Below are 14,407 nucleotides of genomic sequence, written 5' to 3'. Positions count from 1 at the left end.
GCAACTATAATCTCTTCCCATAAATCATTACATAAGAGAGTGTTACACTGAATTTTCTTCTTAAAATGTAGTGTTTGATGCAAGGGTAGAAAGCACAGCAGACTAGGAACAGTGAGCTCTCTATCAGTGCCCACATTCCTCCCTTCTGCCCATGACCACCACACTCATTCCTAAGGCCAGGAACCTGAGAAGCAGTATGTGGGAACTACATAGCTCTGTATTACTGGGGATATAATTATTGCTCAGAAAGGTCTATCTGATGGGATATGGTAAAAGAACTCATTGAATAATACCTGGAGAAGGGGAACTTCAAGACACAATTCATTCACACAGCCTAACATGAGCAGAATTATTAACAACAAATACATCTGTGTTCCATTACAGATCGAGAACCAAGTATAAATGCTATATTGCTTTATAAAAGAACATGTTGTTGGTTCTTCGACTCTGCAATTAAACCTAGAGTAGAAATTCATTATAAACAAAGTGAAAAAAAACTGCCTACCAGCTTTAACGTTAAAACTGAATAGAGTTGTTGTACTTTTACATGTTGACATCAACATCAACATAACAGAGGGCTCAGCTCCACTGAGTGAGGCTGGACACAACAATGAGGTGATCATCTGTATTTACTCTTTTCTCACAGCAGAGGCAGTGGTTCTCAACCCTTCCTAATGCTGTGACCTTTAAAAACAGTGCCTCATGTTGTGGTGACCCCAAACAATAAAATTATTTTTGTTGCCATTTTATAACTGTAATTTTGCTACTTTTATGAATCATAAAGGGTCCTACGACCTGTGAGTTATTAGACTGCTAGGTTGAGAAACGTTGGCGTAAAGCACTTTCTATCCCACCATGCAGAAATATTGCTCTGCAACTTAATTTCTTATATACAATTGTAGATGTAGTCCAATAGTTTAAAGTTGATGGAAAATATTTTCGTGTTAATATGAAATTGTAGAGGCAATGTTCTAGGTTGAATGGCATAAGCAGATAGTTGATTTGAACCTAAAGAAATTATTTGAATATAATCAAAAAATATTTTCACATATTTTAGAAAATAATGCTCAAATAGATAAGCTTCATATGTAGCGATGTCAATTTGATAGCCAGATAGCCTGTTCTAGCTAAGATGTACATTTCTCATGCCAGGGGCAAAGTACATTTCCAAGAGGCTCATATTCTTCAATGGTAAAATGGGTTGCTTATTTCTGTCCTTTCGCATTCTTACAAGGGCTTACATGTAAAAGTATTTGAGAGCTATTCAAATACTAGTTTGTAGGCCCAACAGTTCATGAATACTCAAGAACAGTGCATTCCAAGTGCAGCCTATGCACATTAATCCACATGTAGGGTCACGACCTGAGTCTGTAGTCTCTACAAATAGATACCAAATCAAGATGCTAGAACGATATCCAGTGACGACAGGTGACATAATGAAAGACACATCCAAAGTTGGATCAGGATCAAATCTTAGTTCCCATACAAGAAGCTTCACAAGAAAATATATTTCTGCTCACTCAGCTGAATGAGAATTAGGTTATTGTCATATAATTAGAAACACAGTAAAATACAGAGTAATACCCAATAACTTAATGGATCTGAATGATGAGCTTTGAAAATATCTGCTTAAAATAAATGTTTCAACTGGGTTTTTTCTTGTTGTTTTTTAATTTCAAGTGGCATGTTCTCCTTTTTTCAAACAAGTTATGTGCTACACTAGAAACTACTAGCTGGCCAGTTTTTATATGCAATAAGTTAATTTTAAATAGACAATAACTATGGTGTCTGAGTGTTTTACTAATGTGTTTGGGTCAATCAATACATTGCAGTAAATCAGAAAGGTGTTCTAACAACTAAACAGCTAACTCTCTTGAATATGTCTGAATCACACATTCCCTATTTCCAAAGAGGCTTCACTGTGGTGTCCAGCTTTAAAAAAAAAAAAAAAAAAAAAAAAAACCTTCAGTACATGTTCAGAATAATCACAGCTCAATTAATAAAAAAATTGCTAAATTATTGCTAGAATGAGTTTTTAATTTTCTGGTAAAGATCATCATTACTAGTAAGTTTAATGTCGGCATGAATTAAAAAAAAACAGTGGTTTTCAACATCTATGTCTACTAAGTGATACACTTAATAAACTGGTAACTTTATCTTTTGAGTAATTTTAAAAATATATGGACTTTTCAATATTCACACAGAAACATGCACACTACACAAAGACATATAAATCTGCTAGTAGTATTATGTGATATAATTCTCCAGGAAATCATATAGGTATTAGGTATTTTAACCTAGGTGATACTGACTTTTAATGTCAATTAGAAGTAATTCAGTTTTGTATATATTTTTTACTACTGGTACAAGTTTTTATAATTCCTCATCTATGTCTTGTAACACTCTTAACTAATGAGAATTAAATCCCCCAAGCATTTCCTTTCAGCCACTGCACAGAAAACCCCACGCATCTTTTGATATAACTTAAGTAATACTACTTACTACTATAAAGCACAATAACATACCAGTGCAAACCAAAGCTTATTGAAAACATTTTTTAAGTTACAATTCTTTTGCAAAATTTAATTTAATTTTGCAAAAACTGAGCAGTCATGCTGTTTACTCATATATAAATCACCATATTTCCTCTCCAGTAATGCAGATACTAACTTTGTCACGTGTGTCTTCTGTGAAGAGAAAAGCATTTTAAACCATTATTTGATTATATCATTAACTTTCTAATCTTTCAAGGCCAGATTCTTCAAAATACCACATAACAAACTGTTAGTAGTTGCAGCCAAGAAAGCTGAAATACAGGCCACATGAAAGACTTACCTCCTGAGAGCAGGGGCACATTATAATGCAGGGCATGTGGACAGTGAAATGCAAATCAGTTCATCTAGTTCATGTAAAAGAGTTTGTTTCCAGTCAGGAATATAAAGCCTCGCTCTGTGTTTCATGGAGTAAGGAGGTACCAGAGAGAGCGGCATGCCAAGAACAATAATTTATATACAGAAAAGAGACCTGAAATTTCTTAAAGGTGCCTTAATCATTACTAGTTACAAAAAAAAGAATGCTTACCATAATGTTAAGTTACTCTCAGAACCACCAATAATACACTAGCCAGACTTCCTACTATACGGGAAATAGCTAGTTTACATCTTATTACTGACACCCAATAAACACGTGTTTGTGTCTCCTGTTTACTTATTCAATACAAATTTGGACGGGATACCTATGAAACTAACAAATTAGCCAACCATTTCAAATCGCTTAAAAACTAACAGTCCTGATATTTGGAGGAAAAGACAACTCAGCCATTTACTCTTGCATCCTTTTGAACTTTTAATCCTTTGGTCATTAGTGGGAGTTATTTTAAAAGTAATTAATAAAGAGCAATCACCCTCAACTTTATGAGAGCTTTGTTTTACTGACATCATAAAAATCTGAGAAGCCAAGCAGTCAGAAGTCTGACAGGTTGATACCTAACATGGAGAAAGTGTACATCAATGCTGCAAAACACTAACCGCCAGGAAGGCCCATGGCTGACTGGTCAAGTATGTGACTTTTTACTCCTCCAGTCTAAATGTGCTACAGAAAGAACACTACAGATTGGCCTTAGAATTTAACAGGCACCAAACTGTGTTCTTACTGGCCTAACATCTGGACAGCATTTGACATCCAGCTATTTTTAAACACTTTCAGTTTGCAAATGCAAAGCAGTAGCTTGCTTGTTAATGATGCAAAACAAGTAATAATCCCTTTTATCCTCAGTTTTGCACTGTGGTGAGCACAAGGCATGTGCTTGATGAACACTTGCTGACTCATTAGGAAGCTGCCACTAAGGCCCTGAAACTAGAGCACTGTCATTTTAGCCTGAAATAAGCTCCAAATCATTTCAAGCCTAATTACTAAAGGAATGTTTACCACGCACAAATTGAAACTTTGTGAACTCAAGACTTTTCCATAACTTCACTTTGCTTTTGCCTCAAAAAGACTTTATTATAAAATTTCCAGAAGTGTTAAAAGGTTAAGATACGTTAAGTGATAGTTAAGACCTGACTACCTCCTGTGGGCTTTCTATCTACACAAACTAGAATTTAAGAAACATAGTAAACCTGATTCAGCATTTGATAGACAAATCATTTTCTTCTGATTACCTAGTCTGATTATTTCAGTATTATTGTCATAAAATAGACATAGAAGAAAAAAATATTACCAAACATACACATACTGTTTGCCTTTCAAAAGAAGAGACTTAACATTTTGTGAAGGGCACTAATTGATTTCAATGTCTACATTAATACTTTTTTAAAAAAGCTACCCACAACCACAGGACCAAAGATGCACAACCCAGTAGCTCTCCTTGCTCCCTGAGCAGCAGCCTGGAGCTGTGCCACCTCCTCTTTAAAGCCCAGGAGCTGCCATGGCAACAATCCAACAGAAAGCACATCCTCTTCATTAAGTAAGTTAACATTCCAGAGGGGTTACATCTCTCAGAATGAGCCTATCTCCACAATTATTTTAATTATAAATTTCCTGGAGACGTGATCAGCGAAGTTTATCACATGTGCTTAGTATTTCCCTTTAAAAGAACATTTTATCACAACAAATCCTAACAAAATTGTATGTAGATCATCTTATCTTCAAATAACTTCACTAAATTCTGAAAGACCCAAATTAGCTACCTAGGTATAAGGCTTCAAAAACGTATGTGCAACCTTAAAACTTGGGTCTTCAAATATTTTAGTGTGTTCAACACAGTTTTAAAACTGCAATGCCCAAACACAAAATTGTAACTGAATTTTCAAAAATTGCTACTATTATTTAATGTCCCTTATAGTTTAAATGCATTCATCTTTTTAAAAAAAATCTATGTATTGTTTCTTGTGCTGAATATCACTCATTTTTTTTAAATTACTGATTGCATTTAAAGAATAAATTCCTGATAAAATATACCAAAAACGAATACTAACTATCTGCTCTGGGCTAACAATTTATACAGAGACGTGAGTCAGAAGTCGACATGTTTTCAGCTTTCTAGATTACATCCTGGAGAAGAGAGATTGCTACAAACTCATGTCCTCTCTCTTTGAGAACAATTACAATCACACTGCTGAAACCTGTGGAGACAAGGAAAAGGATGGAAATTTTGAGGCTAGATTTGCCTTGCATTGTAAGTGCCAGCTGCTCAACACTGTGCAGGAACGTGGAGAGAAAAGTTGAAGAGTATGTTGCAGGCTCAGAATACATCAAAATGCATCATTAAGTTCTGATTAACTTCTAACTGCTTTATACAAGTACTTTGTAAATAAACGAAGGACACTGTTAGTGCAGCAAGTATAACTTCATCTTTCTTCAAAGAACAGCTGAAGAAAAAGTAGATGGTTTCCTGGAAATTACTGAAAGAGCAGAAACTACCCTTGTCCACCTACCCATTTTGCTGTTTAATGTCACCCTGGGATCCTCTTCTCTGTCCCTCTGCTAGCTCCTGAGCAGGCTCGGAACACACGCTGGTGACTGTGGGCTGCCGTGGGACATTAACTGCAGATTTACCAGTGTTCAGTGTAGATGAACACTGGTCAGCGCTAAGATTGGCATTAACATGCAGTCCGGATGCAGAGAATGGGGGAGGAGTGACAGCAGCCACAGGTGCAGGGGAAGCATGTGATGAAGTGGTGGCATGGGCTGGGGTGAAGGCTGACGATGGTGATGGGATGGAAGTGACTTTTGGTGAAGACACAGAACCAAAGGGCCGAGGAACTTTATTGTAGGCCGTGTTGGTTGTGGAAGTGACTTTGGATACAGCAGGAGATGTAATGGGCACAGGTTTAACTACTTCTTTAGGTTCACCCTATGCAAAAAAAAAACACATAAACATACAAAAACACAGCAAATACATGCAAAACACACTGAGTGCAAACATGTTGATTTTTAAAAAGACGAAACGCAATTATGTAAGCAGTGCAAAAACATTTTCAGGAAAAACGAATAGTTGATAAAGCATAGCATGCATGCTAACTGATCTCAACAGGCGTAGCAAGAATGTACATAGTAAACACATTTTCATCTATAAAAATGACAGTTTCAAAATATTTAGGAAACAGAGAAGGAAAACCAAGAGAGGGGAAAAAAAACCCTAAAGGCCATCATTAAATGTCAACTTAGATATATTTTAAAGGAATAATTTTATTACACATAAACATAATGCTACTAACTGAAACATCTTATTAAAATACGCAAAGGCTCAATTATAACTCCATCTTTCTAGCATTTTTTTCTTTCTTTCCACAGTATAATTACTTGAGTCATGAAAATCACGAAGTTTTAAACTCTTCAATTAAAAAAAAAGAATGAGGAATTCACCAAACTCAAAGTATGTGATACACACTATTATGGATAAAGAATTTGGGGGGACAAAACGTAAAGCAGGTGAACAAAAAACAATTATCCTGCGTTTCTCCTATGATCTACTTCTGTTTCCCCTTCTCAGTGAATTAAGATATTATTCAGGGATAAAATTATTTTTCTTTTTGAAAATAAAATATTTATGTCTCATGAAGAAAATATATTATATATCTCCTCATTGCCAGGAGCAATGTAAGAAAATGTAAGCAAGGTAAGAAGAGCAATTCCTTCTAAAATTACCAGTGTTGGTAAACCTTCATCTGGACACATTCTAAAAGCCCTCATTAAAATGAGATTATATTTCTACAACACTGAAAAAAAAAACCCAAAAACTTTCACTCTACCATCCCAAATCAGATCTTTAAGAAATATATATTGGTGGCTCAAATGCTTAATTTCAAGGGGGGAGGGCATATAAATCTTATAAATTTTCATTAATTGATAAAAGTAAGTTAGGGCTGAAACAAGTAAATTAAATTAACAAATGAATGCACTGCCCATCCCCCCAAAAAGAGGGAGAAAATCTTCAAAGAGAATAAATCAGATGATTAAAAACACTGGTTTGAGGTAATGTGAGATATAATGAAAATCAGGAGTTTGCCAATAACCTAATCCAAGATCACTAACCTAATCCAACATTAGAATGGCATTTTTGTTAACTATTTACTATTTCTTTTTAGAAAATAAATGTGTAAATATAGAAAAATTAAAAGTAAATATGAAAGGAATTTGGACATGCATTATTGGCACTGTAGGGACTTAGAAATAATGTTTTATAGTATTATTACAAAAGGGAACTGTGATGGGTATTCTTGGTTGTCAACTTGACTACATCTGGAATTAACTAAAACTCAAATAGAACTGATCACTTTTAATCCAGATTTTTAGAGGTGGGAAGATCCACCTTTAATGTGGGCCAAGCCTGCTGCTGGTATAAAGGACACTGAAGAAGGAAGCTTTCTCATTTTGCCTGCTTGCTCTTGCCTGGCTAGAAAGTCTATTTCTTCACTGGCATTAGAGCCTACTTCTAGATTCCAGCGTACCCCAAAGACCAGGTGAGATATCTAGCTTCATAGATTGAACAACTACTGGATTCTTAGACATACTGCTGGTAGACAGACATTTTTGGACAAACTGGTCTGTAAGCCATTCTAATAAACCCACTTTCTGTCCATGTACACTTAGATTTGTTCTATAAGTGCTGTTCCTGCAGAGAACCCTGTCTAACACAGTAACTTTGTAAGATCTGGGTTCTCCTTTCCTCTTTGTCTTTTAAGGAAGAGAATGAGTAAAACTGTGCTCAAACTAAACTCCACGTTAATATGATCTGAGATAAGAAGAGCCGCTCTAGATAGACTGAGTCTAGTGATGGTCAACTATAAACATACCTTCTGAACAGCAACAGGCTCAGGCTTGGCTGCAGCAGATGCTCTGGTGGGGAAAGAAAAAAAAAAACATGAGCCATGAACCTCTGGTACTTTAGAAACATTGTCAACAGAATTTTACTATTTATATATTTTGAGATATTAAATAATCAGAATTATAACTCTATAATTCAGTTTTCATGATTCACAGTATTCTCATTAGTTCATGTAATTACAAGTCAGATGCCACAAGACACAATATTCTCATGTCCTTCTAGCCCTATAAGCACAAATGAGGAGAAAAGACACAATCTTGCTTGCTAGTATATGCAAGTTTTTAATTCTTCGGCTAAGGCAATCCCCACATTAAAAGATAAAGTAGCAGGACTTCCTGATCCTTGGCAGTTCTTCAGTAACCCAGCCCAAATCTTGATTTCCAGAAGTACCTGCCTTTTCTCCTGATATTCATGAGCATATGTACCACTGCTGGTCTCTTTCCATTATATTTAAGTTGAACTAAGTCCTTTATTATGCAATTTACTTTATATTTATATTTTTAAACACTTAAACAAATTGATGCATTTGCTAAACATTGATGTTTCATATTAACTTTCAGCTTGACAGACTCTAGAATCCCCTAGGAGCATGTCAGTAAGAGATTATCTAGCTTAGGTTAATGGATGGTGGGAAGAGATACCTTAATTATGGGAAGTATCATCCCATACACCAAAGTCCTAGACTGAATAAATGAGCCAAGTGCAGGAAAATCATCACCTATCTTTCCTGCTTAAATGCAATGTGACCAGCTGCTTCAAGCTCCTGCCACCAGACCTTCCCACTACGACGGACCATATACCCTCGCACTGTGAGATAAAATACACCCTTCCTGAAGTAATTTTTCCAGGATAGTGTGTCACAACAGTGAGAAGAGTAACATTAAAAACTGAGTTTAATTAATTCACCAGGTTCCATTCAGTGGAAGCAATGACCATGTTCTGCTTTTAATCCTTACGTAAGTATAGCACCTGGCAGGTAATGTGTTATCAGCAATGAAGGTGCAAGGAAAAGATTAAAGGAAGTCTGACAAAACTACAGGCACATGACAGCTATTCATATTTCAACTGGATTGATAATTTTAACCTGTTCTTATTTTGCACCATGTGCTTGGTATGGTGGCCTAAAGAAGGACAATAATTGGTTTGAAGCAAGTATCTCTTAGGAAATAAAACTTTCATTATCTTCATCTTTCAAAACAGGAGCTTCAAAGGTCATGTAAATTGCTTAGGATTAGAGCTGTGCCCCAAATATAAATGCTGTTATGTTTTATAGTATGATAACTATATTTATTAAAAAATGAGAAAGCTACTGATACTTTATAGGGTATTTACTTGACTTTAAGGTATGATTTTCTATATTAAGAATTGTTTGAGAAATTTCCACATGCATATAATGTGTTTTGGTCAAACTGAGCCCCTCCAGCTCCTCCTCTATCTTCCTACAGCAAGTTATTTTTTTAATATACCAGAAGCAATCTAATTCCTTTCACATTTCACCAGCCCAAGGATAAAACATCAAGGTAGAATTCCAAGAATGTAAAAATAGTAGGTAAATATTGATAATTTTACTATATAAATCAGGAGGTTGTTCTAATTTAATTAGATAACAGACCACAAATAACTTAGAATAATGTGCCTATCAATAAACATATGGACTAGAGTGATGGCTCAGTGGTAGGAGCATTGCCTGCTCTTCCAAAGGTCCCGAGTTCAATTCCCAGCAAACACATGGTGTATCACAACCATCTGTAATGAGATCTGGTGCCCTCTTGAGGAAGAGACCTGGTCAGTCGTCCTCATCAGCTTAATCTGTAAAACCCAATATGGAAAAGTTCAACAGAACTTTATGCTTCAGCATCACCAGGGCATAAATTCATTTTTCATTTCATTCATTTAATAAACATATTCGAATAATGAACTCTGATCAACATTTTAGCAGCAGTTGAATTTTCCAATAACAACAAATTTAGCTACAACAGGCACCAACAGACTAGTCAGCTGGCCTAAGGAAAGGCCCAGTGGGTACTAACACTCAGCTGCTGTAGTACAAATCATACCCTGTACCACTGCATAACTTCCCATGAATTCCCAAACAAGTTCTCTTTAGCTTGCAGGGTTATTATAACAAAAGGCAAGTTCAAGGGCAGAGCAGTGGAATCTTCCTTTCATTCAAATTTCACAATCCAATTTAATCGCAAAGGATCTAGTCATTAAAACCTCCCAAGACATTACTGAAAGGTTGCCAAGATTGAGAAGCCAATATCCTTTTTCACTGGATGTCTTAAGATACATGGAGCGTGTCTAGCGATATAATTTGTAAATAAAGGTCAGCTATACGGCTGTGAGTAGTTCAGCTTGCCCACTATGGGCAACAATGGCCCTGGATGCAATCCTCAGCAACACAATAAGCAAGCAAAAATCTACTAACAGTCACAAGGCTGCTGCATTCAAGATAAACACAGATATCTTATATGTACGAAAAGAAATCACTTCATTTGTTCTAGTGTCCCCTCTAACTTAAGTAGTGTTAGCAACAACAAAGGCCCAGAACCGTATTTGCACTGATTTTGTTGTATCAGCAACTTATTCTGCTCAGAATGAATGTTATCATAATTAATTGAAAGTAATATAAACACAGTATTTGAAAAAAAATTGAATTTACAGAAAAAAAAATAAATCTGAACACACCCCATTTGGCTTCTGACAAGGTTTCACAAGAAATAAGATAAGCATTTCAGAAAGAAGGGCAATACGCCCACAAAATCCCAGGGTGGGTCATTATCCAAATGCCCTACTGCATGGAAAAATAGATTGGCTTATCATTAAATGTCAAATGAAGCTGCTGATGGACCACAAAGTGCAATAAAAATCAACTCCCTTGCTTTAAACACTAACCATAAAATGAACCACAGAATTATTAAATTTTGAAAGAAAAGGTTTCTTATATGCCATTAGTATCATGTGACATCTCTGAATATTTATGGAAGTTCAAAATTGCAGCAAAAGCTTAAAATATTCTGTTAAGCTGGTTATGTTATTACGTTTTTAATTTGCCTTTTGAAATAAATTTGTAAGTTAGGCCAACAGTTTTCTTTTAATCTTTAAAATCCTTCTCAAAAAAATTTTCATTTTAGCACTGTATGATAAAATGTTTCCTACAATATTACTGATGTGCTAGAAAACACTCACATTATTATAAACATTTTAGGAAAAGTTCTCTCTAAATGATACTTATTTCTTCTCTTTTGTGTAACTCTTCCCTAACTTATAGAATCAATATGTACTTTTTATAAGGAAAACTTTCTCAAAGTTTATTTCACAGTAAACTACCTTGTAAAAATCTAAACAACGCATTCTATTAGGAAAGCTATGTGGGAAGCATGAAGGTCCAAGCTACACCGCATCTCAATCACAAGCCTGCAAATACTAAGGAAAATCCTATGGGTTGTCGACGGTACATATTTGAAAGACAGCTTGTTATTCAGGAATAGTTCTCAAGAGTAGAGTTGAGGGTGGGGCTTGGGAAACATCATTTAAAATAAATATTTAAAGAATGAACAGATCTTTGCAATGTCTGAAATGTTTACTTAAGTCTCCCAGGAGTAGCAGATAAAATTAAGGGAAAGAAATGTTATAATTTATAATCGTAAAACTTTACAATGCATAATCTAAAAACTTTTGCTTATACAAATTATCTTTCTTGTCTCGCTGGTACTCTCTTGAACTTTGTGTTTAACAAGATACTCAGGATGACTTTCCTAAAGCATAATTTGACCATGTTTAAAGAAGAAAATCTACTTCTGATATATATATATATATATATATATATGAATAAATGTATTCAGTATTCTCTGTGGAGAAAGCCCTAATATGTGAATATGGAAAAGCATTTGCCCAAATTAAATTTGTTATAATTATCTTTAAGTTGGAGAAAGAGTAAGCACTTTCTCCTTTAGCAATGTCACATATTACGTGAAAAAGAGTAAATTTAAGACATTTAAACAAATGAATATTTAAAAAACTATGGCATAAGGATTTTTTTTAAAAAATCATAATATACTGCCTCTCCCCTCGGGCAGCAGGGATTGCGCGTCACTCCTGTGCAGGGTGAGTTTCCAATCTGCTGAGGTCCTGGCAATGGCACAGTGCCGTGGCTCAACAATTGGCTTATTGTTCTCTCTCCGTAGTGGGAAAGCCCTGACAAGAGTAAGCCTGCATGGTGAGATACCAGTGCCTTAGCTCAGTACTATCCCCGTAATATGGAATGCAAAGAACAAAGCTGTCCCTGTGGCTGGAATAAGCTTTCAAAGTTGTTAGTTTGTTGTTGTTTTGTTGGTTTTTGTTGTTGTATATAAGTAAAACCAGTTTCAGAGCTTCCAGATTAACAGCTGAAACGAGTTTGCAGTTATAACAAACCTATTAAAAACTAGAATTGTGATGTCCTAGTTAGAATGAAGAACATAAAAGAATGACCATAAGGTAGCAATAGCTCTATTATGGATTAGATAAAAAAAAAAAAAATCAGACAAAACTGCAACTCTATACAACCAGTAGTTGGAGCTGTACTGAAACCATGTTTGTGTGTCTGCTAATACTGTATGAACAAATCATGTATTTTTTTTTTATTTAACAAAGTAGCCAGGAAAAACAGAACTATGTGAATAAAAATTAATTTACATTACTTTTGATAACCAGGAGACTTTTTCAGTCCAATCTAACATTTAACTCATAAATAGCCATGCAGAAAGGATGAGAGGTCTGGTTCATCTTTTATGAAGTGAGCTCTCAATTTCCCACAGGATGGCCATCTTTGGACCTCCTGACCTTAGGACCCACAAACACTAGGGCACATCATTAATCACTTTAATTACAATGATGTCAATTTATAATAACAAAGCAAGTCCAAATGTGAAAGAAAGCAAACAGGCAAGAGTCCAGAGGAAGCCTCTTAAGGAATCCTCTGTATTTCATTGTCCAGAGACCTTGAGTATTTTAAACACTTGTGACAACAATCCCCTGGACTTTTCTAAATTACTCAAGAATATGTCCTACAAATAAAAGTATTTAAATAGTTATGCATCAGACATAAAAACATTCCGCTCATCAAAAGCTCCCCTTACATGTACTGCAGGAATGTTTTCTCTCCCGTTCACATTTTCTCTTAACTACAGGAACTAACAAAACACACCTAGATGGAACACAAATCTGGATGGACTATCTAAGCACAGATAAAGAAAATGGAACAGGTGCATGGGAACTGCGCTGGCCATATATCTAGAGCCCGGACCTTGTGCTAACACAGGGCTGTAAATCAAGTGTATCTCTGAGATGTCAAGGACAGGAAGGCATCTCCTGGCAACTGCTTCTGTTGAGTGCTTTTGCTGTAACTTTCCTTGTGAGTTGGTCAATAGCAGTTGATAAAAATTTGAAAAGAAATTTAAACCAACTAACTATAAATCAGGCTAAAGAGCTGAAGGATGGATGGGAGAAAGGAAAGGAGAGAGGGAGGAGGAGGGAGGGAGAGAGGAAGGGGAAAAGAAATTGGCAGGGATGGGGAGGAGGAGAAGTTAGATCGGCTAAAATCTCTAGCCTAATGGTTATGCCATTTTCACAGTGGGTGGAGGGGACGCAGGATTATTGCTGTATCAAGCTAAATTTTAAGACTTAAATGCAAACATGAAGATCAGTCAGAATTACTGTGAGCTCAACAATAAATTCAGAACTTTTGAAACACTATAATACACACATTTTCAGAAAGAAAGCCTAGATATAACAAAATAATTTGGAGTAGTGATAGTTTTGTCATCAATATTCTCATTTCCCTGCCCTCTGATATATCAAATCTCACAAGAAACTCCAGCCCCTAAGCCTTTCTTCCTTTTTGTAAGTGAAGCTCATTTCACTCTATATTGGGAAATTCAAACCAATTTGCTAATCAATTTAACTAGCTTTGGTAACTTGTATGTATCACTTGATGCCTCTCACTCATTTACAAACCTACCAAGTGTTTACTTGTTCAGAGTTCCAGGATTTTATCATAAGAGGCAATAAGCCAGCTAAACATAGCAACATGTGCCTTTAATCTCAGCACATGTCATCGTTAAGGACAAAAGAATCCCAAATTATAGAGAATAGTGTTGTGGAGGAAGAATCCATTTTAATGTCATTCTACTCAATATGAAGGAAAAAATTAAACAAATTAATAAAGACACACCACAAATAGATCTGGTGATATTTCACAAAAATAGGCTTGGCCAAAGATTAAATATTCTAGAGCATTCTAAAAAAAGATGGAACAATTAGCTATCATATATATTTATAAAAATTTTACTATACTTTATATTTCTTTTTAAACATGTGTTATATTCTATAAATTATTTCTGTGTATCTTAAGGCTATTTTTAAGTTATATGCAAACTTTCATTTTCAGAAACTTCTATTTCAGAAGAAAAATTATACTTTACATTTATTTCAACAATAATATTTTTGAAGGAAAAAAAATATCTACCTCTCCACTGTTTCCTTTATCCACACTAAAATCAACCTCATGATAACTTAAGGGAAAACTGAACTTTTTAA

At 35.3% G+C, this 14,407-nt stretch overlaps 1 protein-coding gene across 9 annotated transcripts in view; it reads right to left on the bottom strand.

The window, feature by feature from the left end:
- Pdlim5 (PDZ and LIM domain 5) overlaps positions 1–14,407 on the bottom strand; it is a 162,157-nt gene that overhangs the window by 68,963 nt on the left and 78,787 nt on the right. For 5 of the 9 annotated variants that reach the window (XM_041659869.1, XM_041659960.1, XM_041660048.1 and 2 more), the window contains exons 4-5: positions 7,797–7,839; positions 5,436–5,854 (exon numbers count right to left, since the gene is read on the bottom strand). In XM_041659869.1, coding sequence (XP_041515803.1) covers positions 5,436–5,854; positions 7,797–7,839 — 462 coding nt within the window. The remainder of the gene's footprint in view (positions 1–5,435; positions 5,855–7,796; positions 7,840–14,407) is intronic. The other 4 variants (XM_041660131.1, XM_041660216.1, XM_041660295.1 and 1 more) reach the window with 1 other exon arrangement.

The sequence above is a fragment of the Microtus oregoni genome, unplaced genomic scaffold (assembly GCF_018167655.1).
Source record: "Microtus oregoni isolate MIOR12 unplaced genomic scaffold, Mior012 000000F_ref0000247, whole genome shotgun sequence".
Taxonomy (NCBI): Eukaryota; Metazoa; Chordata; class Mammalia; order Rodentia; family Cricetidae; genus Microtus; species Microtus oregoni.
This window is presented reverse-complemented; position numbering and strand designations above follow the sequence as displayed.